The 22,694-nt window shown below is 42.3% G+C and overlaps 1 protein-coding gene across 6 annotated transcripts in view; it reads left to right on the forward strand.

The window, feature by feature from the left end:
* Positions 1–22,694, forward strand: part of LOC128618014 (AP-3 complex subunit beta-2) — a 54,835-nt gene that overhangs the window by 12,735 nt on the left and 19,406 nt on the right. For 3 of the 6 annotated variants that reach the window (XM_053641364.1, XM_053641366.1, XM_053641362.1), the window contains exons 2-17: positions 9,315–9,390; positions 11,594–11,668; positions 12,575–12,670; positions 14,147–14,307; positions 15,505–15,571; positions 15,683–15,865; positions 15,981–16,160; positions 18,051–18,148; positions 18,540–18,594; positions 18,801–18,872; positions 18,984–19,046; positions 19,651–19,783; positions 20,040–20,149; positions 20,331–20,507; positions 22,081–22,267; positions 22,485–22,615. In XM_053641364.1, the coding sequence (XP_053497339.1) occupies positions 9,315–9,390; positions 11,594–11,668; positions 12,575–12,670; positions 14,147–14,307; positions 15,505–15,571; positions 15,683–15,865; positions 15,981–16,160; positions 18,051–18,148; positions 18,540–18,594; positions 18,801–18,872; positions 18,984–19,046; positions 19,651–19,783; positions 20,040–20,149; positions 20,331–20,507; positions 22,081–22,267; positions 22,485–22,615 (1,864 nt within the window). The remainder of the gene's footprint in view (positions 1–9,314; positions 9,391–11,593; positions 11,669–12,574; positions 12,671–14,146; positions 14,308–15,504; positions 15,572–15,682; positions 15,866–15,980; positions 16,161–18,050; positions 18,149–18,539; positions 18,595–18,800; positions 18,873–18,983; positions 19,047–19,650; positions 19,784–20,039; positions 20,150–20,330; positions 20,508–22,080; positions 22,268–22,484; positions 22,616–22,694) is intronic. The other 3 variants (XM_053641365.1, XM_053641361.1, XM_053641363.1) reach the window with 1 other exon arrangement.

The raw sequence follows: 22,694 nt of genomic DNA on the forward strand, positions 1-22,694 counted from the left end.
TCGTGCGCTTTGATTTTTGAAACTTTGCAGACGTTTTTACGTTCAGAAACAGCTCTATAACACGCTACATGAAAGGGAATATCTGAAAAATCATAATAGGTGCACGTTAAACATTTTTAGCGTCATTTGAGAGATTTTTGTTTTTAAAACAATCGCACGGAAGCTTTATTGTTACTTCCTAAAGTAACAGGAAGTAGCTAAATAAACACATGTTCGCACACATACAGCGACTCGCAGCAACAAAGCGCCCGGAGCTCGTTCATTTTCGATGGGAGCTGGCGACTAGATGTGGGCGTGTCCAGCCACGTGACATAGTTGAGAAAACTTTATGTATGCAAATTTGGACCGACTTGTTGCAGCGACAGCCAGTGGGGCGAAGACATGTGCTCCGTGATCCCCCATCCCGCCTGCGAGTCCAAATCGCTTCGTGGACCCAGACGGTCCGGCTCAGATAGTCGGCCGCAACGGCGAAGAGCTCACGCTGCTTCTCCTTCATCTCGTAGAATATGGTGCATATATACACCAGTGGATTTTATATACGGACTCTCTCCCGCCAGAATGTTTCACTTTAGCGTCAAGAAAACTGATTTGTTGTCAGAGGTGTTACTAAGTGTTACTATGGCAACCAGTAGTAGGAACGCCTACTGGCGACTTCATAGTAAAGTGACTAGTGACTTGCAGCGATAAAATCACGGTATGTGTGAACGCAGCTTAATTCTGTATGCTTTTCGGAACAAGATATCTCCTCGTCCGCTTGGTTTACAGACATAAACATGATACCATACAGACTTTTTCGGCTTGTTTGTTTCTACCACCATCCCGGAGTTGTTTGCGAGAATATGCCATGGGATGATTCCACAGGGTTAATACGAAATTTTATTCCCAGTTTTCTCACATGAATGCTCTGAGCTGCAGACGTTAGAAATCTTAGTTAGAGGATGCTGATGTTGCTGATCTAAGGTCTTGACTTGTTTTTGATTTTCCAAATTTAAAATGTAACAAATGGTTTTCCTTGTTAGTCAGGACAGCACTGGACTGTATTTTCTGGACCGTTGTTAGGGAGAAAAGTAAAATGCCTGGCTTTGGTCAGCCACTTCTATATTTGGAGAAACGCGACACTGTCGAATCCATTTAAACTCCATTTCAGCGATCTCCTCTGTTTACCACTGATATAATCTGGGATTAAGAGGATCCGGATCATCACTTTGTCTTGGACTTGCATCTCTTTCTGTGTCAGAAATCATTGTCTGTGTGTGTTTGTGTGTGTGTGTGTGTGTGTGTGTGTGTGTGTCTGCATGTGTGTGGAGTAAAGCTGACGGAGTGCAGCAGCTCATGACTGCTGGCTCCTCACAGCGAAGCTTTCAATAGTTCCCTCGTCACGACATGGCTCGCATACACACACACACACACACACACACACCTTACACACACAGCCAGACGTGTTCACTGAAGCATGGAGTCATGGCTGAAACAACGACCCCAGCTGAGCAGAATCTCTCTCTCGCTCACACACACACATACACACACAAACCTTACTTGCAAACAAGAACTTGCGTTTTCACACAAAGATCTCAGCCACATTAGACACTTTCTTTCCTCACGAATCCAAAGCAGTGTGAGACATTACACAGTTTTTATATTTATATCTTTTATATATATATATATATTTTGTAAGGAAAGGAAAACATCCACGATGTGGATTATTTACGTAAAACCACGCGGAATGTGTTGGAGTGCGTTGTTCCACTTGTACCACAGGAATTTGCCAAAGATTATGGCGTTTCATTTATTAACGAACGGCACGTTGTGCTTTTTAATGATTTTATAGTTAGATTTAATGTTGTGGAACAACCGAGAGACAAGTCAGTTCCTGTTATCACTCACGTTACAGAACAACCATTCTCTCTCTCTCTCTCTCTCTCTCTCTCTCAGAAACCATAAAGCATAACCCCTCTGTCCTGAAGACTTTCCTGTGCTGGGAAACTTTGCAAAGCTCCGTGACTGTTACAAAACGCTGACACCCGAGACACCTTCCATAAAAGTTCAGTAAATGTCCCCTGACAACAACAACAACAACAACAACAAAAAACCCTTCACCACATTTATTATACGATTATATGTTTTACTTTGTTAAACAAACAACAGGTTTTTTTTTTAAATCCATTTTTGATTAGTCTCAGATTATGCCGCGTTTCCATCCTGTGTATGAGCTGTTACTATAGAAACAATAACGTATTAGAACGAGCACATTCATATGATCAGCTGGAACGAGCTGCTCGGTTATACGAAAATAACCGGCACCTTCTGACCGAGCAGACTCGAGAAGCTATACTCATGCTGTGGTATAATCTGTGTATTAATGAAGGTCTTTGGAGGACTACACGTTCTGTTTGATTGATATGTGTTTATTATGATTCTTGTCCTGGGTGAGGACGAGCCTCGGACCTGCTCTCCCTGCCACCTGGGGAATGTGTTATATATATTGCCAGAGATAGACAGATTGCGACAGAGAGAGCATGTTGTGCCCGGTCCCTCCTCATCATCTGCCTGCCTAAACGCTTCACAGCTGTGAAAAGCAGAAGAATTTATTCTCTTCCCCTTATTGCTTTCTGCGTTGCTGTGGAAACAACAGCTGTCGCGAAGCCAGGCGTGTCGTGAGTTAACGCGGGCGTTTGCCGACAATAACGGACTGACAGTGTCAGGGGGAAATGTGGTTAATTAGCTTATTCTCTTATTTCTACCAGTTTAGAACCTATTAATGCTCAGGCTTTAGACGACTGATGGACTGGCGTGGCTGGAAAGTGTGATGTCTCAGCGTGAAACCTCAAGTCTAAAATGGGACAAACATGCGTCGATATCGGATTATTCTAATCCTCACTCTTGTACTTTATTGTAACCAATGTAATAGATGTGGCATGTAATATAAATTACAAAGGAGTTAAATTTGATTTCTATGGATCTCTCTCTCTCTCTCTCTCTCTCTCTCTCTCTCTTAATTTCGCTGCACTGTAGTAAAATAACTAGGTCATATTTACAATATTTTCATAGCTTTTTCTGTGATGCTGCGCAGTTGCTCAGAGGAGGAACCGAAGTATAATGAGGCCCAGGCTGTTGTGATGATCAGTCATGGAGATCCCTCAGCTAATAATCTGATGCCGGTGTAAACAACGGTGTAAGCCATTTCCTCCATTATGACAGTCTGTAGAATATACAGTATGTGAGGATCGAGCAGTGATGCTGTAGGGCAGCGGGTGTCAATCCTGCAGTAGAGTATTTTGCATGCCCTAACAGCTCGTCTCAGCTCGTCTCAGCGGGGGCTTGTGTTCAGAGCAGCTTTTCTGATCTGTATCTCATAAGAGTGATAAATCTGGGCAGAGTGTGCGTCATCCCGGATCCCCTCTGTGCACCAACTATGGATGCCCTCACACATGCTCTATAGAAAATTACAGCTATTAAGAAATAAACCAACTGGTTTTGTGTCTCTCCCTCGGAGCACTGGCAGTTCGTTTCATGTTATTCCTGAATTCAGTCCTCTTCTGTAAGCGCCGTATCCTGGTCAGGGTTGTGGTGTATCCGGAGCCTATCCCAGGAAAACTGAGGCAAAAATACACCCTGGATGGGATGCCAGTCCACGAACACACGTTCACATTCACACCCTCATCCCCAAATATGTGAGCATAGCCAGTTCACCGGCCCGTGTGTTTTTAGGAGGAAACCAGAGGAAACCCACTCAGAAACCTGTAGCTCAGGATGGAACCCAGGACCCGGTAAGTGTGAGAAGGCTAAACACATCAGAAAGAACAACATCTCCCGGTTGCTAGTTGCAGCATCCAACATCCCAGTTCACCACAACACTCTAAGCCCATGAGCCCTCTAGATCTGCTGATTTATCTAAGAAAAAAACCCATTCACAAAAAGCTTGACTAAACAAATACGTTTTCCGCCTGGACTTAAACACCGAGACTGTGTCTGAGTCCCGAACACTAATCTGGAAGGCTTTTCCATAACTGTGGGACTTTATAAGAGAAAGCTCTTCCCCCTGCTCTAGCCTTCACTATTCGAGGTACCAACAAATAGCCTGCACCTTTTGATCGAAGTAGGTGTGGCAGATCATCAAAGACCAAAAGTTCGCTCAGGTACTGTGGCGCAAGACCGTTCGGTGCTTTATAGGGCAATAGAAGTATTTTATAATCACTGTGAAAGTTTACTTGGGAGTCAGTGCAGTGTGGATAAGATCTGGGTGATGTGGTCATATTTTCTGGTTCTAGTTAGGACTCTTGCAGCTGCATTCTGGACTAACTGGAGCTTGTTTATGCTCCTACTGGAACATCCAGACAGTAAGACATTACAGTAATCCAGCCTAGAGTTGACGAAAGCATGAACTAATTTTTCTGCATCATGTAGTGACATTATATTCCTTATCTTAGCAATATTTCTGAGATGAAAGAAGGCTATCCTAGTAATATTATCTACATGAGCGTCAAATGAAAGACTGGGGTCAGTAATCACTCCAAGGTCTTTTACTGCTGTACATGATGAAACAGAAAGTCCATCCAGAGTTACTGTGAGATCAGAACGCTTACTTCTAGCTACACGTGGTCCTAATACAAGTACTTCTGTCTTGTCAGAATTAAGTGAAAGGAAGTTAATAAGCATCCAGTATCTAATGTCCTTTACACATTCCTCAACTTTATTAAGCTGGTGTCTGTCGTCTGGCTTCGCTGAAACATACAGTTGTGTATCATCAGCATAACAGTGAAGGCTAATTCCATATTTATGAATAATTTGACCCAGATGTAGCATATATAAAGTAAAAATCAGTGGGCCTAAAAGAGAACCTTGTGGAACACCAAACTTACCTCAGTATGCGTAGAGAAGTCGGCATTTACATCTACGAACTGATAGCGATCAGTCAAATAAGACCTGAGCCAGGAGAGGACCGTTCCCTTAACGGCAACAATGTTTTCTAGTCTATCAAGGAGAATAGTATGATCAATGGTATCGAAAGCTGCACCAAAGTCGAGCAACACAAGCAAGGAAACACAACCCTGATCACAGGCCACTAATAGGTCATTTACCATTTTATGTCATTCTTGGCCAGTTCCCACCCACCAGCCCAGTCTCCTTTATCATACGACAGCTACCAACCAAGCAAACACGTGCTTCCTCTGAGACAGCGGCATGTTTTCAAACTGCTGCATCACAGGGCAGCATAACATACGCAGAGGAAAGCGCTATCCGCCCTCTTCCTCATACATGAGCTCACAGATGCCCACGTTTGGCCAGAGTCGCTGTGATTGACAGGGGAGAGAGTAACGCCATCCCTCAGACCCTGAGAGCACGGTCAGTTTCGCTCTTTTGGCTTCTGCCCACGGAGAGCTGCTGCATCCGATTGTCTGCTGGTGAATACAAACTGGTGATGGAAAGACCCTGCAGTCAAGATTCTTATGCTGAAAAAGTCAACATCATATTGTACTGTATGTCTTGACTGGTATCTTTTGAAATGTCCTATATCCCAGATAAACAAACAGCCTACATAGGTAAAACAGGAAATAGTAGACAGCAGTACTTCCTAGTACTCAGGTAACCTACCTATAAAGAGGCTCTCTGTCTTATAAAGTGTTATTTGTTTTTCTTTGTCTTTTAGCTTTGTCAAGTCGAGGGTTAATGGCTCCATTCATCACCTGCCTGTTGCTAATGCACTGACTCGGATACGGTTGCTATAGAAACTTTTCTCAGAAAGCAGTTATTAGAATAGTCCAGTCGAGTTGCCATAGCTTTGGCGTGACAAAATTCTCAAGGTAGCTCTGACATGCTGTGGCCTTGATTGCTGCGAAAAGTGAATATAGACAGCTAGCTTTTATGTTTTATGTTTTTGTTATGTTTAGTGGCAGACATGCACTTAGGGAGCTTTCTCCTATTCGAGTCGAAGTATAATGAAATTGTCTGAAAAATCCAAATTGTGACTTCAGTCCTCCTTTTATGGAGCTTTCGATTTATTTTACATTCTAAAATGGAAAAGGTTTGGATCCATGGTGACAAGAGATAAACATTTATACATGCACACGAACGAACCACGTGAAGGTTTTTACTAATCCGGATCTTCCAGATCCATCACTCAGCCAGCACGCTTCATCAGTTCTACTGCATGGCAGTGATTTTAATATTTAATGACGTGTGGCAGATTTTCATGATCTTTCTTTCTGTTTCGGGTGGCCGTCCTTCTCTTTCTCTATCCTCCCTCCTTCCTTTTCTCTCTCTGTGTCCCTTTCTTTGTAAGGACATAAAAAATTTAAAGGAAGAAACGGTTTCTGCCAGGTGCTGAGACAGTGTCAGTGTGCTTTGCCTCTGGAACTGCATTAGAGACACGAACACCATAGATATGCCATCCACACATCAGTCCAGAATCTCGCACAGGTGTTCAATTGGGTTGAGATCCACTCGCTGTGACCATCACAGCAAATAATTGACCTGATTTTCATCCTCATCAAGCCATTCGGTGAGCGCTCGTGTCCTGTGGGTGGGGGCGGAGTCATCCTGGAAGAGACCAAGCCTGTCATGATAGAACCGTTTCATTACAGGATAAAGATGATCAAATCGGTAACTTCACTGATCGGCGATGACGCTTCACAGCAAAACAGAGCCGCCAGTTTTTCCCTTTAATCGGTCACCCGTCTATATCTTTAAAAAGTGTTTTGTGAATGTTTACTTTGTACACTAGCACAGAACGAATGATTGGTCGCTCGCAGAATCCCACCGCACAAACTTTTCTGAATGAGGAAACCATATAACAAAAGTCCATTTTTGTCTCACTTGCGTGCATGAACGTGACCTCGAACGGGTCACTTGAACGGTGTCGAGTTTTCATGATTGAAGAGTATTCTTATTTTCCTTTTTATTGACAGCTCTTTCCATCTCCTCGGTTGCTCTCATGAGTATCTATCCACGTCTGTTTGTCATAAGAGGTTCTGTATCCTTCATTACAGTCTGAGGTGTCACGCTTCGGTGCACTCCAAATCAATCACGTTTATTTCTCTATTCACCCTCTGAGACTGAACTAATCACTGCAGCAAAGAGCGGCTTCCGCCTTTTTACACCCCACTTCTGAACGACTTCCTTACTGAGTGTCATCATCATCATCATCCAAAAACCTACTTTTACACACACTCATAATACATCATAGAAAGTGTCGTGTATGACTGTTTTTCTGTTTTGGGGCTTTGAAATAATCATTAAATCACAGACTGGTCTGTTCAGGCTCTTTAAAACACCTTCTGTTGCATATTCAGGCTTGTTCAGTGAATGTGAAAGCACTGGTTGTGTTAATATATTCAGTTACACTGTGTTCTCTTATAGTCATCACTAAAAGCAACTGGTTTCCCCACAATTAGGACAGAGGATTTGGTGAAATGGGTGGATATGATACATAGAGGTCGACCGTAGTAGATTTCACCGATACAGATAGCCAAGTTGGGCGGTACGTGCCGATAACCGATAGTTTTAAAAACCGATACCGAACGAAAACATGACATTCAAAGTGAAATATTGCTGAACTTTATTACAGAAATAAAAAGTACCGAATGTAAATGTACTGTACGTTTTTAAATGAAATAAATATATAAATATGAATATATATATATATATATATAGTCGGGGGAATATTCAACACGTGTCAATATTTTTTTCAGTAAATATATTTCCAGTGAGGTTATTCACATGAAATTTTCACCAAGCATCAGTATTAACTCAAGATTTTGATTTTGGTCCGTTCTTCTAAACATATTGTCTTTAAATCTTGTTCAATTGGATTCGAGTCAGGTGATTGACTGGGCCATTATAACACCTCGATTTTTTTCTCTGAAACCAATTGAGAGTTTCCTTTGCTGTATGATTGGATCGTTGTCTTCGACCCACGTCTCATCTTCATCATCCTGGTGGATGGCAGCAGATTCTTCTCAAGAATCTCCCGGTAAAGGCCTCCATTCATCGTTCCTTCAATTATATGAAGTCTGCCAGTAGCATGTGATGAAAAACAGCCCCACACCATGATGCTTCACCTCCAAACTTCACTGTTGGTGTAGTGTTTTTAGGGTGATGTGCAGTGCCGTTTCTTCTCCAAACATGGCGTGTAGTATGACAGACAAAAAGTTCAATTTCGCTCTCGTCTGATCGGACTACACTCTCCCAGTATTTCACAGGCTTGTCCAAATGAGTTGTAGCAAACTTTAAACGAGCTTGGACATGCTTTTTCTTCAGTAATGGAGTCTTGCGGGGTGAGCGTGAGCAGTGGAGTACATTGCCTATTGTTTTCTCTGTGACGATGGCACCTGCTGAGTGTTTCTGGAGCTCTTTCCGAGTGGTCCTTGGCTCTTGGGCTACTCTTCTGACTCCCTGGTCAGAAATCTTGTGAGGAGCTCCTCTGCGTGGCCGGTTGATGACGGAGTGATGTTGTTTCCACTTGTGGATAACGGCCCCAATGGTGCTTACTGGAGGATTCAGAAGTTTTGAAATACGTCTGTATCTGATTCCATCAATATGCTTTGCAACAATAAGGTTGTGAAGGTCTTGGGAGAGCTCTTTGCTTTTACCCATCATGAGATGTTTCTTGTGTGACACCAAGGTAACGAAACGCCTTTTTATAGACCATCAATTTACTAACCCAGCTGATATTAATTTGCACAGATAGGGGGTATAATTACTTACGGATTTCAGCTGGTTCCGTGCCCTACCTTGCATTGGAGAACTGCTTTATTTTTTGTTTGATCTTTTTTCCCAATGTCATTCCACTTTATTGCACATAAGTTTATTGATGGACTTTAATGTTGTGAATTCTTGATATTTCCGGATTTCTTGAGTGAATCCTGATGTCTGGTGAAAATTTCATGTGAATAACCTCATTGGAAATATATTTACAGAAAAAATGTTGACGCGTTCGATACTTATTACCCCCACTGTGTATATATTAACTATAATAAATATTAAAGTAAATAAATGATATACATCCAGACTGAACCAAAAAGCAACTCTCCAAATAACCAATAAAATTTTTTTATTAAAAAACATTTCAAATAACAGAACAAAATTTGTCAGCGATAGTTTTTATTTCTCCTCTAGAGAAATAATCTAGTCCCACTCGTACTGTATAATGACAGCGGACCCTTCTCGCAGGGACACAACCTGGAATAACTATGGGTGTGGATTTTTTCTGATAACCGTTAGTTCCAGCAATCGTTTATCCAGAACCAGATCCCATCAATCGGTCGACCTCTGACGATATATACATTAATGGTGTTTTTGCTTTTTTTTTTCTTCAGGCACGATGATTTGAAGGAGATGTTGGACAGCAACAAGGACTCTCTAAAGCTGGAGGCTATGAAAAGGATTGTTGCAGTGAGTATTACTATTTGCTGGAGCCTTGCAGTCCGCTCAGTCTGAAGGTGCATCACCGAACGTGAAAGCATACATCTTTCTTTTTTGACTTTAGTGTCAGTTGTATTGCTTTTTGGCTGTGGGATAGACTATAATTCATTACTGCTGCGATTCAGTTCATTGTCAGCTTATTTATCAGCTAAATGACTCTCCTGAGGAGCACTCAGATTTAATCCCCATGGTCCTTTTACATTATTGCTGCACATTGCTTGCGCATGTCATGTGATGAATTCAGCCTCAAGAGAAGATTGCCTGCTCTGAGCGATTATATGTGCTCTGGCATTATTATTATTATTATTATTATTATTAGCCAGATCTCTGTTGTAATCAGGGAGAATTCTTCGTGTCAAGCGTTCGCAGACTTGCCTTATTGTTTCTGTGCTCCAGATACATCTGCAGGCTCTTTATCCGGTAATTTAGCCTAATAAGATATTCATATTGACCTGATTTTCATTGTACAACAGGTCCTTTTCTGTACTCTGAGTCGTTCTAGAGAAAATCTTACACACAGAAACCTTGGCCTCTGTTTATTATGTAATGCACTAGGCAGGGACATTATGCTCACTGAGGCAGTGTTGTCAGCATGTGCTTTATGGCTTTGTTGTTCAAACAGTGAGCCAAACGAGCCTCCAGTCAGTAGCTCCATACAGAGTCGCTTAATCAAGCCCACTGGATGTTCTATAGGAGACTAAACCCATTAAACCTCAGCTAGCACATTGACACAAGACACACAGCTCACTGAGACCAGGCAAGTCCAGAGCTCGTTTTAGTCTGTTCAAATCTTTTTAGCGAAAGGGTGTATTTATAAATGCAACGGTGTAAGAAGACTGAATTATGGCACTTTATTCTGCCTTTAAGTCCTGTCGGAGATATCGTGATAACGGGTCGAGCGCACTTGAACGCCTCTACGGTGTCGAAATTACAACTCGGGAATACTACGAACCGCCAACGTGTCAATTTGTGCGCACGTCAGTAAGAAAGTGGTAGAAGTCATGTTAACTGTTCAATTCTTCATTTTCTTTCCGTGAAATAAACTTCCTGTTGTTGATGATACAAAAAAAAACAACCTTTCTTTTTTTTTTTTTAAATAAAAATTTTTCTCAACTGATTCAGACCAATTTTTTTCAGACCACTGGAACACACACCTCGTCATAATCACCACGTCCGAACTCGTACCCAGAACAGTCGAGGTTTGAGCTAGAATGGATTATTTCTCTACTCTGTGGTGCGTTTATAAAAGATATAAAAGTTTAGGCCCTGAGCCGTTGTTACTGTAGTGTAGAGACGCCTGTACGATGTGGTGATATTAAGTAGGACAGCGAGGGTGTGTGTGTGTGTGTGTGTGTGTGTGTTTGGGGGTGTAGTACAACCCGGTGTTAAATATTCATTCCTGGTGTCAGATTCTCAGGGTTGCAGCGGAGAAGCTAAGGCCTAAAATATTTATCACTTGAAGCAAAGACGAGGGGAAGAGAAACAGCTTGCTTGACATGCTTTCTATTATCCGAGCAGAGAGGAGGCAGCTGTGATGTTAGTGACGGGTCGAAGTTCACCACCACGGATCCACAACCTCACATGAAATCTGGAGAAAAATACTTTCTGGTTAAGGCCTTGAGAAACCCTGCAGTAGAGGAGAACTGTTAATAGAAACTGTGTTTTTATGGGTGCCATGATGTAAGAGTCTGTGGAGGAGGTATACTTCAGAAAGTTGCGCTTAAATAGGCATCAGATTCACCATCCATCACCAGCAGTGGCATTATTATAGAGCTACTCTACTCTCTCTCTCTCTCTCTCTCTCTCTCTCTCTCTCTCTCTCTCTCTCTCACTGTCTCGCTGATGACCATAAACAAAGATATTAGCATTTATTTCCACCCCGCTCCTCCAGCTTCCATCTCATAATACTGTCAGAGTCTTTTCATGACTCTGCTGTGAGATGTAGTATACGTGTGTGTGTGTGTAAATCTGCCTGCAATGCCATACAGCATGTGTACAGTACATCATATATCCCCAGATCCTGTTTGCATAAACATTACATAGTAGTGCAAATGCTGACGTTTGCTCACGAAACAGCTTTGTCGTCGGCAGTATTGCGACATGTTTTTTTTTTTTTATCGCGACGATAGTGTTCGATCGTAGACATTCAGCTGGGTTGTTTTTCTTGCCGTAGATGATCGCCAGAGGGAAAAACGCATCCGATCTCTTTCCTGCTGTGGTGAAAAATGTGGCCTGCAAGAACATCGAGGTGAGTTTGAAACGCTCGTACTGCAACACGGCCAAGGTGAGAGAAAACCGGCTCGAGACAGTCACAGTCCGTCACGTTATGAAGTGGGAACGTAGCACGAAGATGTTTTTTCCATCACAAATTCATACGAAGCATGAGGTTTTAATAACCTTTTGTGACTGCTGCAGCTGTAGTGCCGGATCACAGGAAGTGATTAAAAACCAAATTAGTCGACTTATTCTCCCCAAAATCTGGCGAGTGAAGTGTGAAAACCGAATGGGTGTTTATTTGGCAATAAACAGGGAGACGATCGGAATACCAAGCCAGAAAGTCGAAACCAGAGAACGCAGAACTAGAAGAAAAGGCACTAGGAAAAAACAGGGTATAAATAGACAAGCTAATCCAAGGGTGAACAGGTGGACACAATCATGTACAACACGAATGGCAGGATAGTGTCAGAGACAGGACTAAAAGCACATGGGTGCAACAGAAAAACATTCGCCTTTCAAGACAAGTCCGAATCCCAACGATGCCACATAAATCCGTGGCCAGGAGTCCCAAGAGAGCAAAACTGGCCGTGCTCTCAGGGTGGGAGGGGTGGCATACTCTCTCTACATGTCTATCACAGCGACACTAGCCAATCATTGGCATCTATGAGCGGATCGCGCTCTCCTCTGTGTTTGTTACACCTCCCCGTGACGCAGCATGAGCAGCAGTTCGAAAGGATGCTGCTGGCTGACTGAAGCACGTGCTAGCCTTCACCCTCCCGGTCGGGAGCTGTCGTACGATGTAGGATAGCTGACTTGTGGTCGGGAATCGGCTAAGACTAAATTAGGAAGTGAAAGCAGCACTCATCGCACTGGGAAGCGTAAAGCGCAATTTGTGTCCTGCAGTTTCTAAAGCTATGTGTATATACGCCTGTTCTAGGTAAAGAAGCTGGTGTACGTGTACCTAGTGCGCTATGCTGAGGAACAGCAGGATTTGGCTCTACTCTCCATCTCTACCTTCCAGCGAGGACTCAAGGTTTGCACTTACACGTAGCATTTTAAACTCCATCACACCCCGATCAGCGTGAGTCTGGCGCATCAAGACTGCGTCACTGTGCTGAGGCAGAACAGCACAAAACATTAAATATGTTTATAATGAAATATATATGATGCGCTTAATGATTCTGGTGCTGGTTTGTTAGTTGATGCTGCATTTTTGTATTCGTTAGTGGTTGTGTGCTGCATTGCCGTGACAGAAGGACATTGCTAGGGCAGTTAAAAAAAAGGCCATTAATCGGAGAAAATAAAATCGAAATGCTTCAGACATACAGTAAAGGTTTTGCTGTTAGTGCTTAAAAAACCAAATGCGGTGCTGGTACACAACGCGGTCTTGCTAGGTTACGGCAGAGACTCAGCTCGACTGGGAGATGAAGAAAGTAATGGCATTGATGCTGGTATTAGCATAAAAGTTGACACTTAGGGGTCTTATCTGTTAGAGGTGAGAGAGCTGGACAGACTAAAGCACTAAAGCGCTGCTGCTTCGCTCTCTTTATGTTGAGATGAAGCAAATCCCCACTGGCACAATGGGTAGTATAAATGGGTTAGTCAAACGGCACTGCGGGTAAACGTTAAGCAAAGATCGCAATGATGATGAAAGACTAAAAATCTAAAAACAACTTAGAATTTCATTACAAAATAAATCTTGGATGCCAAAGAAGACCAAGTATTAATTCCAAAGATTAATATGGAAGTCCCGCTCTCTATTAAAGCGCACCTGTTATGGTGCCTAATTTTGTTTTAAAGGTCTCATACAGTAGTTTTACCTGCATCCGAGGTCAAAAAACTCTTTAACGTGCTCATAATTTAAACTGCAGCATTACCTTTTTTCCCCCCAGTGTCACAAACGACTCGTTCAATGATCCGTTCTAAAGGATTCGTTCTAAACTCCTCCGTTCAGAGAGCATACTCTGCTCTGATCGGTCAGATGTCCCAGTCTGTTGTGATTGGTCTACCGCTTGTCAGCGAGCAGCTAATGAAGACCAGAGGCGGGGCTTTTTGTTACAAACCTACGTAGGTTAGTACAGGAAGTAAAGTCTGGAATCACTGACGACTCGTTTCAGCTGTTCAGAATCGATTCCTTCTTTTAGGAGTCAAAGTTTGTCGTGCGCTTTGATTTTTTGAAACTTTGCAGACGTTTTTACATTCACAAGCAGCTCTGTAACACGCTACATGAACGGGAACATCTGCAAAACCATAATAGGTGCACTTTAATGCCATGAGGCATGAGATCGTGTGACCTGACAGCCGCATGATTGGACATGACTCAGCAAAGCTCTCTGAGTCATGAGTTCATTAAGTGGAAACGCCACCTAGTGACTTGATGAGGAAAATGCATTTCTCCCTCCTCACTGTCACAACGCAGCATATATGACCCATCCATGTATCGGGCTCTGGCTCTGGCTTCACTTTTCAGACAATGCTTTCCTGGTTTTTTTCCCCCCGAAACCTGCAGGATCCTAATCAACTTATTCGTGCGAGCGCCTTGCGTGTTCTGTCCAGTATCCGAGTCACCATCATCGTGCCCATTATGATGCTGGCGATCAAAGAGGCTGCTTCGGATATGTCTCCATACGTCCGCAAGACAGCCGCTCACGCCATCCCCAAACTCTACAGGTATGACGTCCTACCACCGCAACTCTAACGGCGTTTTTCTTTTCCAGCATCTATTGGGAGACAACTGGAATGGTTGCAGTGATGACAGTAAAAGCAACAGCGTTCGCTTCATGCCACATAACATTCACGACACCATTATTACGTCCAACATGAAAGAAGTGCTTGGATTTGGACATTGTTGCTTTGTTTAATGGCCATTTGGTTAACCAGCCAATTTTGGACGCAGCAAAAATGATTTAAAAATGATGGCTTGATGATGAAGGGTTTTTAAACGTCATCAGCTGTAATGACAGGAAGCAAAATTGGCACCTTCGCAGATTTAAAATACTTTTGAGCTGACAAAACGGACAAAAATGAAAATACCATTGTGACATCGTTTGTACCATAAAAATCATTGACTGCGTTTACGTACGCATCAAATTCCGTTTAAGAGCTGTCTTCGGGTTGCAGCCGTATTCCCAATACGATGTTTATATGCGTACAGCCATCGGAATATTCCTGTATACACGGTTATTATAAGTATGCCGAATTTACACGTGTGCTTTTTCCTTTCCCCGCTGTTATTTCCCGGGAGATTCAAGATGCTGGGCATTGCGAACTGAGCACGCGCATATATACCGATTAAAACAGGAATATTCCAGGGGGTGGGAAATCAGAATATTGTCTTAATCTGAATCAGGGCAATCGGATTGCAGCGTTTACATGACTCGGTACTAATCAGAATATCGCCGAATTCCAATAATATCGGAATATTGATGCGCATGTTCACGTAGTCAGTGTTTTGCTGAAATTTGACTTAAATGTTAACTTAAATATGCACATTGGTAAATAAAAACGCCTGTTGTTATTTCTGATAATAGAAACATACTTACCAAGGAACCAGATTATTCTGAATTATTATTATCCGTCCTCAGCGTGTCGCACATGGTGTGACATGGTAAGCATAACTAGTCAGCAATAGAACAATAGTGCCTCTAGCCCCAATCGGACTACCATAAGTCATATTGGCGACTAGTTTGAGCGTAAATACTATACAACTGGCAACCTTTGGTAACTTTGAATATACCACCATTTCCTGCTGTCAAAAGTCCCAAAAAAAAGGGCTTTAAAACCTCTAGTGAAATCAGACACTGCTGTTATGTAGTTGTATAGTCTCTCTCTCGCTCTCTCTCTCTCTCTCTCTTTCTGTATTCACAGCCTGGACCCTGAGCAGAAAGACCAGCTAATTGAAGTCATTGAAAAGCTGCTTGCTGATAAAACAACTGTAAGACCTACTAGTACTCTTGCCAAAATTGGCCTCGTTGTTAATAACACGTGCTTCCGTCATCATGTATTTGTCGATACATTTATACTGTATTGTGTGTTACGGGTTTAGCTGGTCGCAGGCAGTGTGGTGATGGCGTTCGAGGAGGTCTGTCCAGAGCGGATCGATCTGATCCATAAGAATTATCGTAAACTCTGCAACCTGCTGATTGACGTGGAGGAATGGGGTCAGGTAGTTATCATCAACATGCTCACCCGCTACGCCAGGACGCAGTTCCTCAACCCCAACATTAACGTAAGTACCGTAACACCTCGTTCGTCTATAATAAAAAATAATATAATAATAAAAATAAATAAAAAAAGCATGTGTATGTGTCTGAGTCTGAGCTTGTGATATGTTGTATCTATAGGAGTCCCTGCTGGAGGAGAGTGGAGAGAAGGCATTTTATGGTTCTGACGATGATGAGGATGATGAAGATAAGAAGGCCGAGGCAACCACACTTGCCAAGAGGAAGCCATATGTTATGGACCCTGATCACAGGCTGTTGCTCCGAAACACCAAACCTCTGCTACAGAGCCGCAACGCAGCTGTTAGTTCAATAGTCATGTCTAAACACATTTTTACACTTCTATCCAAGCGTTTCAGGGAAAAAAAAACCCACATGATTTTTCTGTTGTGGTCATCATGTTTGCGCCTGAATTTAAACTAGCGGAAAACTTTATCTCATACACATATCTCATTTATCTCATATCTCCTACCAGTATAAGTATTGATAATAAATTGCTCGACGATATCAGCTGACTAACTAACTTTTGCTAACGCAATACGTGGTGCTGAGCTAAACCCAGATTTCCCATAACATAGCTAGCTAGCTAACATAGCTACGAGGCAGAATGAGTGGGAGGAGCTTCTTGAAGATGTATTGTAGGAAGTGAAGCGTATTAAGGCACTTAGTTCCGGCCCCCTCATTTGATTGGTTGAGCAGCGTTTCAAGAGTACCTATGTTTAGTATAATGGCACGTTATCGCCACGTAAAATTCCACTTCCTAGTTGGAAACAGTTACTACAGTAGAGTTAGCGACATCATCAGCGAACATGACAAATGATACTTTTCAGGAATATAACTTTTTTTTTTATAAATTTAAATTATGAAAGCTTGTCAGATGAAAATGAAAAGGAAGAAGAGAAGCCAGTTTTACCTGAGGAACCTTTAACGTGAATGTACAAATTAGCGTGAGCTAGCTATTCAGCTAGGCGACGTGCGGTAAAGTGAGTGTAGCTTCTTCGGGATCTATTTCCGCTAGCGAAATAAACAGAACATTTGGCTATATTGTGTCCGAAATGTCACTTACTCTTTATTGATTTCTTGTTTCTAAAACTGATGTGTAAATAAAGCAATATCGCACTCGCAGTCGTCCGGTTATACTGAAAATGGGCACGGCTGTGATTAACTGCGGCTGTGCCGGTATTCAGTATAACCGCACTTTTCAATTCAATTCAGTTGTATTTGAATCGCTCTTTTAACGTTGTCCCAAAGCAGCTTTACAGAAATATATAACTTCCGAATATAAATTTTAAATGTATGAATTTATCCCTAATGAGCGAGCCAGCGGCGACTGCGGCGAGGAAAAACTCCCCGAGACGATATGAGGAGGAAACCTTGAGAGGAACCAGACTCAAAAGGGAACCCATCTTTATCCGGGTGACACGGAATAGTGCGATTATAAATAAATACACCCCTTCTATAAATGTGCTAATACTACATGCTCAAATAGTGCGGTTGTGTAACCGGGAAAATTTCATTACAGTTTTTACATGAGGTCTGTTTTTTTTTAATTCTCCACTGTTCACTGATGGAGGCTTGAGTGCAAAACTGTTTATGGTAATTGCAGTGCTGAGGCTATAATAGTAATTGCAGTTTTAGCCATCGTAGCATAACCGTTCATATGAATTGAGGTCCAAAGCCATCTTTATGGTTTTTAAGTGGCACCATCCTCAGCAATCTCAATGATCGTTAGGCTGCACCGTGTAGGACCATCCTCAGCAGCATCATGTGACTTCCACTTGATGAGAACTCCAGCCTGAAGTAGGACATCAGGATGGATCAGGCAGGTCTGTAGAGCAGAAGGGGTCAGGATCACTGGTATCTCAGGAGTAACATGTATAATTCGACAGAGAGAGAGATTATTAGGTATGCTTATTGTCCCGTAATGGTTAAGGACAGTGTACTGAATGCAAGCAGGGAGTCCAGCAAGACTAGCCATGACAGCATGACTAAAAGAGAGAGGCAGAGGGTAACACAGACATGAGGGCTCCCTGGGACATAAAGCAGCCAGCCACTCCACCGTCAACAAACCTGTGTGAGCACACTCTTGCTCTTGCAACGTTGCTGAAATATAAATTTGTCTTGTGACATCGCATTACGCTCAAGGATATGCAAATATACACCACTCTACCATCTCTCTCACTCTCTCTCCAGGTGGTGATGGCAGTCGCTCAGCTCTATTTCCATCTAGCTCCTAAAGCGGAGGTAGGCGTAATCGCTAAGGCACTGGTGAGGCTGATGAGGAGCCACAGGTCAGTGAAAGAAGCACAACATTTTGCCCTTGGCTGATTCAGTTAATAGCGTGCCCATAAACCGTCTGTGTGACTATTAAGGACTCTGTCCACAGTGATGAACTTATCAGTCAGTGTCAAAAAGGAATGCTATCATTAAACCGTGACGCCCTTGAGTCCAGAGTAGTCTGATTTTTCACTTGGATTGAAAATAGTTCATGTAAATTCATGCAGCTCACTCAGGTAAGGGTGTCTGACACGTACTGTAGGTTGCTTTGCTTGGTGTTGGAATTGATCAGTGCATGAGTGTGAATTGGAATTTTTTTTTTTAAGTGGTGGCTTGCTATATTGTATCAATTATTATGTGATAATGTAGTTTTATGGTGTTCGTTTTTTTTTTTTTTCTCTGCAGTGAAGTCCAGTATGTTGTTCTTCAAAATGTTGCAACCATGACCATCAAAAGGAGGGTGAGTCGTTTATATTAACTACCATCAAGGACAGCAGTGGGTTGTTGTTTTTTTAATTATTATTAGAAATGCATTTTTTTTAAATCCCCGACTGCCTGACGACAAAAAAAAATCCAACACATTATGAGGTCTTGGCCTGCTTTAATTGATGCAACTGCCTTGCTTTTGAGTCTTAACCCAAAATAAATCTCATTTTACTCCTGTAGGGGATGTTCGAGCCATACCTGAAGAGCTTCTATATCCGCTCTACTGACCCCACGCAGATCAAAATACTTAAGGTGATTATAAATATTCGGAAATGAATTGCACCAAGACATTTTGCAGCTTTTAAGCATCTTAATATTAATTGAATTTGATTTTATTCCATGTCCACTCCATGAAATTTGCAGCTTGAAGTGTTAACCAATCTGGCAAATGAAACCAACATATCTACCATTTTGAGAGAGTTCCAGGTAAGAACTTTTACTGCTCTCATGGATCTCAAACAATTGCAAACAAAACACAGGTTTATCCAGAAAAAAAGTATAGGTGTGCAACAATTATTGGCACCCTTTTAGTCCTTTGAGCTACCTCCCTTTGCCAAGATATCAGCTCTGAGTCTTCTCCTATAATGCCCGATGAGATTGGAGATGAAGTTGAGACAATATAGACACATGTCTGGCTCCAGGTTGATTCATAACATTTCCAGTTGACTGGAACTTCTTAATTATTGCCCCGATTTTCTTATAGCCTCTTCCCATTGTGTGAAGCTCAACAACCTTTTGCCACACATCACAGCTATATTCCTTGGTCTTACCCATTGTTATGAATGGCTAAGGGAATTTGTGAAATAGGAAGTCACGGTTGAACAATTTCCTGTTCCTAGTCACCCAGATGTACTAATGATGTAGTATTGTTTGATATCCATGAGAGCAGAGTATTTTTGTGAATTTTTTTTTTAACAAAAGATCAAAAGGTTAAACAGTAAAGACAAATTTTCACAGTCTTCTTTGCTCATAGTTCCCGAGGGTGCCAATATTAATGGAGGGCACTGTATATGACAATGTTTTTGTGTAGACCTACATCAAAAGTATGGATAAGGATTTTGTGGCAGCCACTATCCAGGCCATTGGCCGCTGTGCCACCAACATCGGGGAGGTGAGAGACACCTGCCTCAATGGTCTCGTCCAGCTCCTCTCAAACAGGGATGGTGAGTGAAATATTGCATGTCTTATTCAATTATAAGTAAACCATACAAACGTTTGGCTAAAGATAATGCAAACACACCCTTGCTACTTTTACTCATTTACTCAAAAAAATCCATAAACCGTATCTTTTCTGCCATTTCCTGTCAATAGTTATTATATGCAAATGCAAATTTAGATGAAAACAGGTGGATAGAACTACAGAGGTGCTTGTGTGCACTGGGATAGATGTTTTCTTTTTTGTGTGTGTGACTGCTGCAGAGCTGGTAGTAGCCGAGTCGGTGGTGGTGATTAAGAAGCTCCTGCAGATGCAACCTGAGCAGCACAGCGACATCATCAAACATATGGCCAAGCTCACAGACAACATACAGGTGGATTCCTCCTGATCTGTTTTAGAAATGCCGTTTAATTACCATCAGAATAAGCTTTAACAACACTGTTACCTTCATAATTGTTGAAATATATTAGTCACCGTGTATTTTAGTTCCAACAGTGCAGAAGATAGATACACCATAAACTACATTACATAACCCCTTCTTTTTCCTAATGAAGGTCCCGATGGCGAGAGCGAGCATCCTGTGGCTGATTGGTGAGTACTGTGAGCACGTACCTAAAATCGCTCCTGACGTCCTGAGGAAGATGGCCAAAAGCTTCACCAACGAGGAGGACATTGTCAAGTTGCAAATCATCAATCTGGCTGCCAAGCTCTACCTTACCAACTCCAAACAGGTGAGAGCGTCTGAATTGATCCAGACTAAAGTGTGGCTCTATATTAGCTGTGTGTGTGTGTTTCTCTCACTCAGTACGTTTACACGGACAGCAATAATCGGATATTAACCCGATTAAGACGATCCTCTGATTAAGAAACTAGCATGTAAACAGCGATTATTGACGACCTTAATCCGACTAAAGTCATACTCGAAGTAAACACAAATGGGATTAAGACATGTGGAGTATTCCTGTTTTAGTCGCATTATTGAAGTCCGCTACAGACATGTACACACCTTAATCACACTATTAACGTCGTGTGAGTTTTCACCGCATTGTGCGACAGGACACGTACACACACGGCAGCGCTCAACCGTTTGACGGCAAACAAGAGAGCACGGCTGCGTCCCAAACCGCATACTTATCTGCTATATACTAGGAGAAATACATGTATTTCGGCTATATAGTAGGTAAGTGTGTACCTACTACCTATATAGTAGGTAAGTATGCGGTTTGGGACGCAGCCCACGGCTTTAAGCAGTCGTCTGTTTGCACGTACGGCACGACAAATAATTAACTGCACTTGAAGCGTTCGTAAAATTAAAACTGAAACACCCAAAACTGTATACGGTTCCATAACGAAGACGAGCTGTATGTCGATACTGGAAATTCTGTAGGGAACGGCGTGACGTGGGGACGTAATGACGTGTGCCGTTAATCGCTCTATGTTCTATAACATAAAATGGGGACATGAAAGGAGTATTCTAAAAGCAACTCATATAAACACCTTAATCAGAACATTGTCTTATTCAGAATAAGGTCAGTGATTAGATTACTGCGGTCCATGTAAACGTAGTCAGTGTGTGATCTGATGCTGGAGGAGCTTTCATGACCGGTGCTTTGGTGCTGTCCAAGGTGCTGAAATGTAGTCATCTTCAGAGTAACTTAGAACAGGGGTTCTCAAACTTTTTGTTGCTTGGGACCCCTTTAACTGTTAAAAATAAATTCCATGAAACCCCTCAGCGTGAATTTATTTCATGATCGCTATATAGATTCTTCACATCATTTTTGTATTTTTTTGAGTTTTCTCTGAAATTCCCACTGATATAACACAGGTCTGAGTCGACTTTGGTGCTCAGACCCCTAAATATACTTTTCATAAAGTGGGTTGTGATTTCCACCACTGTAACATTTTTTTTAAATAATCATGGACCCCTGGTTATGCTTCATTGACCCCACTTTGAGAACCACCCGCTTAGACCTCCAGACAGTTGTATGGCTAGAATGTGTACCATCACCAAGATGGCATGTGCTCTCTCCATTTGAGGAAGAGGGATTTTCCGAGGCAATGCCTATGTAACACGTTGGTCATTAAACTATGGAGTACGCCTAGTTGTTCCTGAGGGCTTGTACTGTAAAATCCTCAGGGAGATTATTCTTGGACAGAGACAAAATATTCTGAAACACAATATGTGTCATTGTTTTATCAGGCGAGACTAAGACAGTGTTAGACACACACACACACACACACACACACACACACACACACTTTCTATGCTGTCTCACTCTGTCTTTTTTTCCTCTTCATATTTAGACCAAGCTCCTTACGCAGTATGTACTCAACCTGGCGAAGTATGACCAGAACTATGACATCAGAGACCGCGCACGGTTCATCCGTCAGCTCATCGTCCCCACGGATAAAAGTGGAGCCTTGAGTAAATACGCCAAGAAGCTTTTCCTGGCCCTTAAACCTGCACCTGTACTGGAGTCTCCATTTAAAGGTAAACTAACAACTCTTGGCAAGTTTTTTTTGTTTAAAGTTAAGCTATACTTGATTATATTGTTAAAACTGTTGCTTTGCAATGCCTAATGAAATTGAAAACAAAAGTGTGCGCATGCAGGTTGTATTATTATATTATTCTCCTTGACTTCTGTAGTCTGTGATTTAGAGTCGAGGTCTGACTTTTCGTGTCTGTGGTGTGTTTTCCTGCCCAACAGACAGAGACCATTTCCAACTTGGCTCGCTGTCTCACCTGCTGAATACCAAAGCGGGCGGCTACCAGGAGCTGCCCGACTGGCCCGAATCAGCACCCGACCCCTCCGTGCGCAACGTGGAGGTGAAGGATTCTGTGCGTGCAGGGGGAACAGTTACTCTCAGAGGCAGGGCTTTGGGGCTCAGGCCTGTGGGAACTGCTCCTCCACCCCACC

Source organism: Ictalurus furcatus, chromosome 14 (assembly GCF_023375685.1).
Source record: "Ictalurus furcatus strain D&B chromosome 14, Billie_1.0, whole genome shotgun sequence".
NCBI classification, from domain to species: domain Eukaryota; kingdom Metazoa; phylum Chordata; class Actinopteri; order Siluriformes; family Ictaluridae; genus Ictalurus; species Ictalurus furcatus.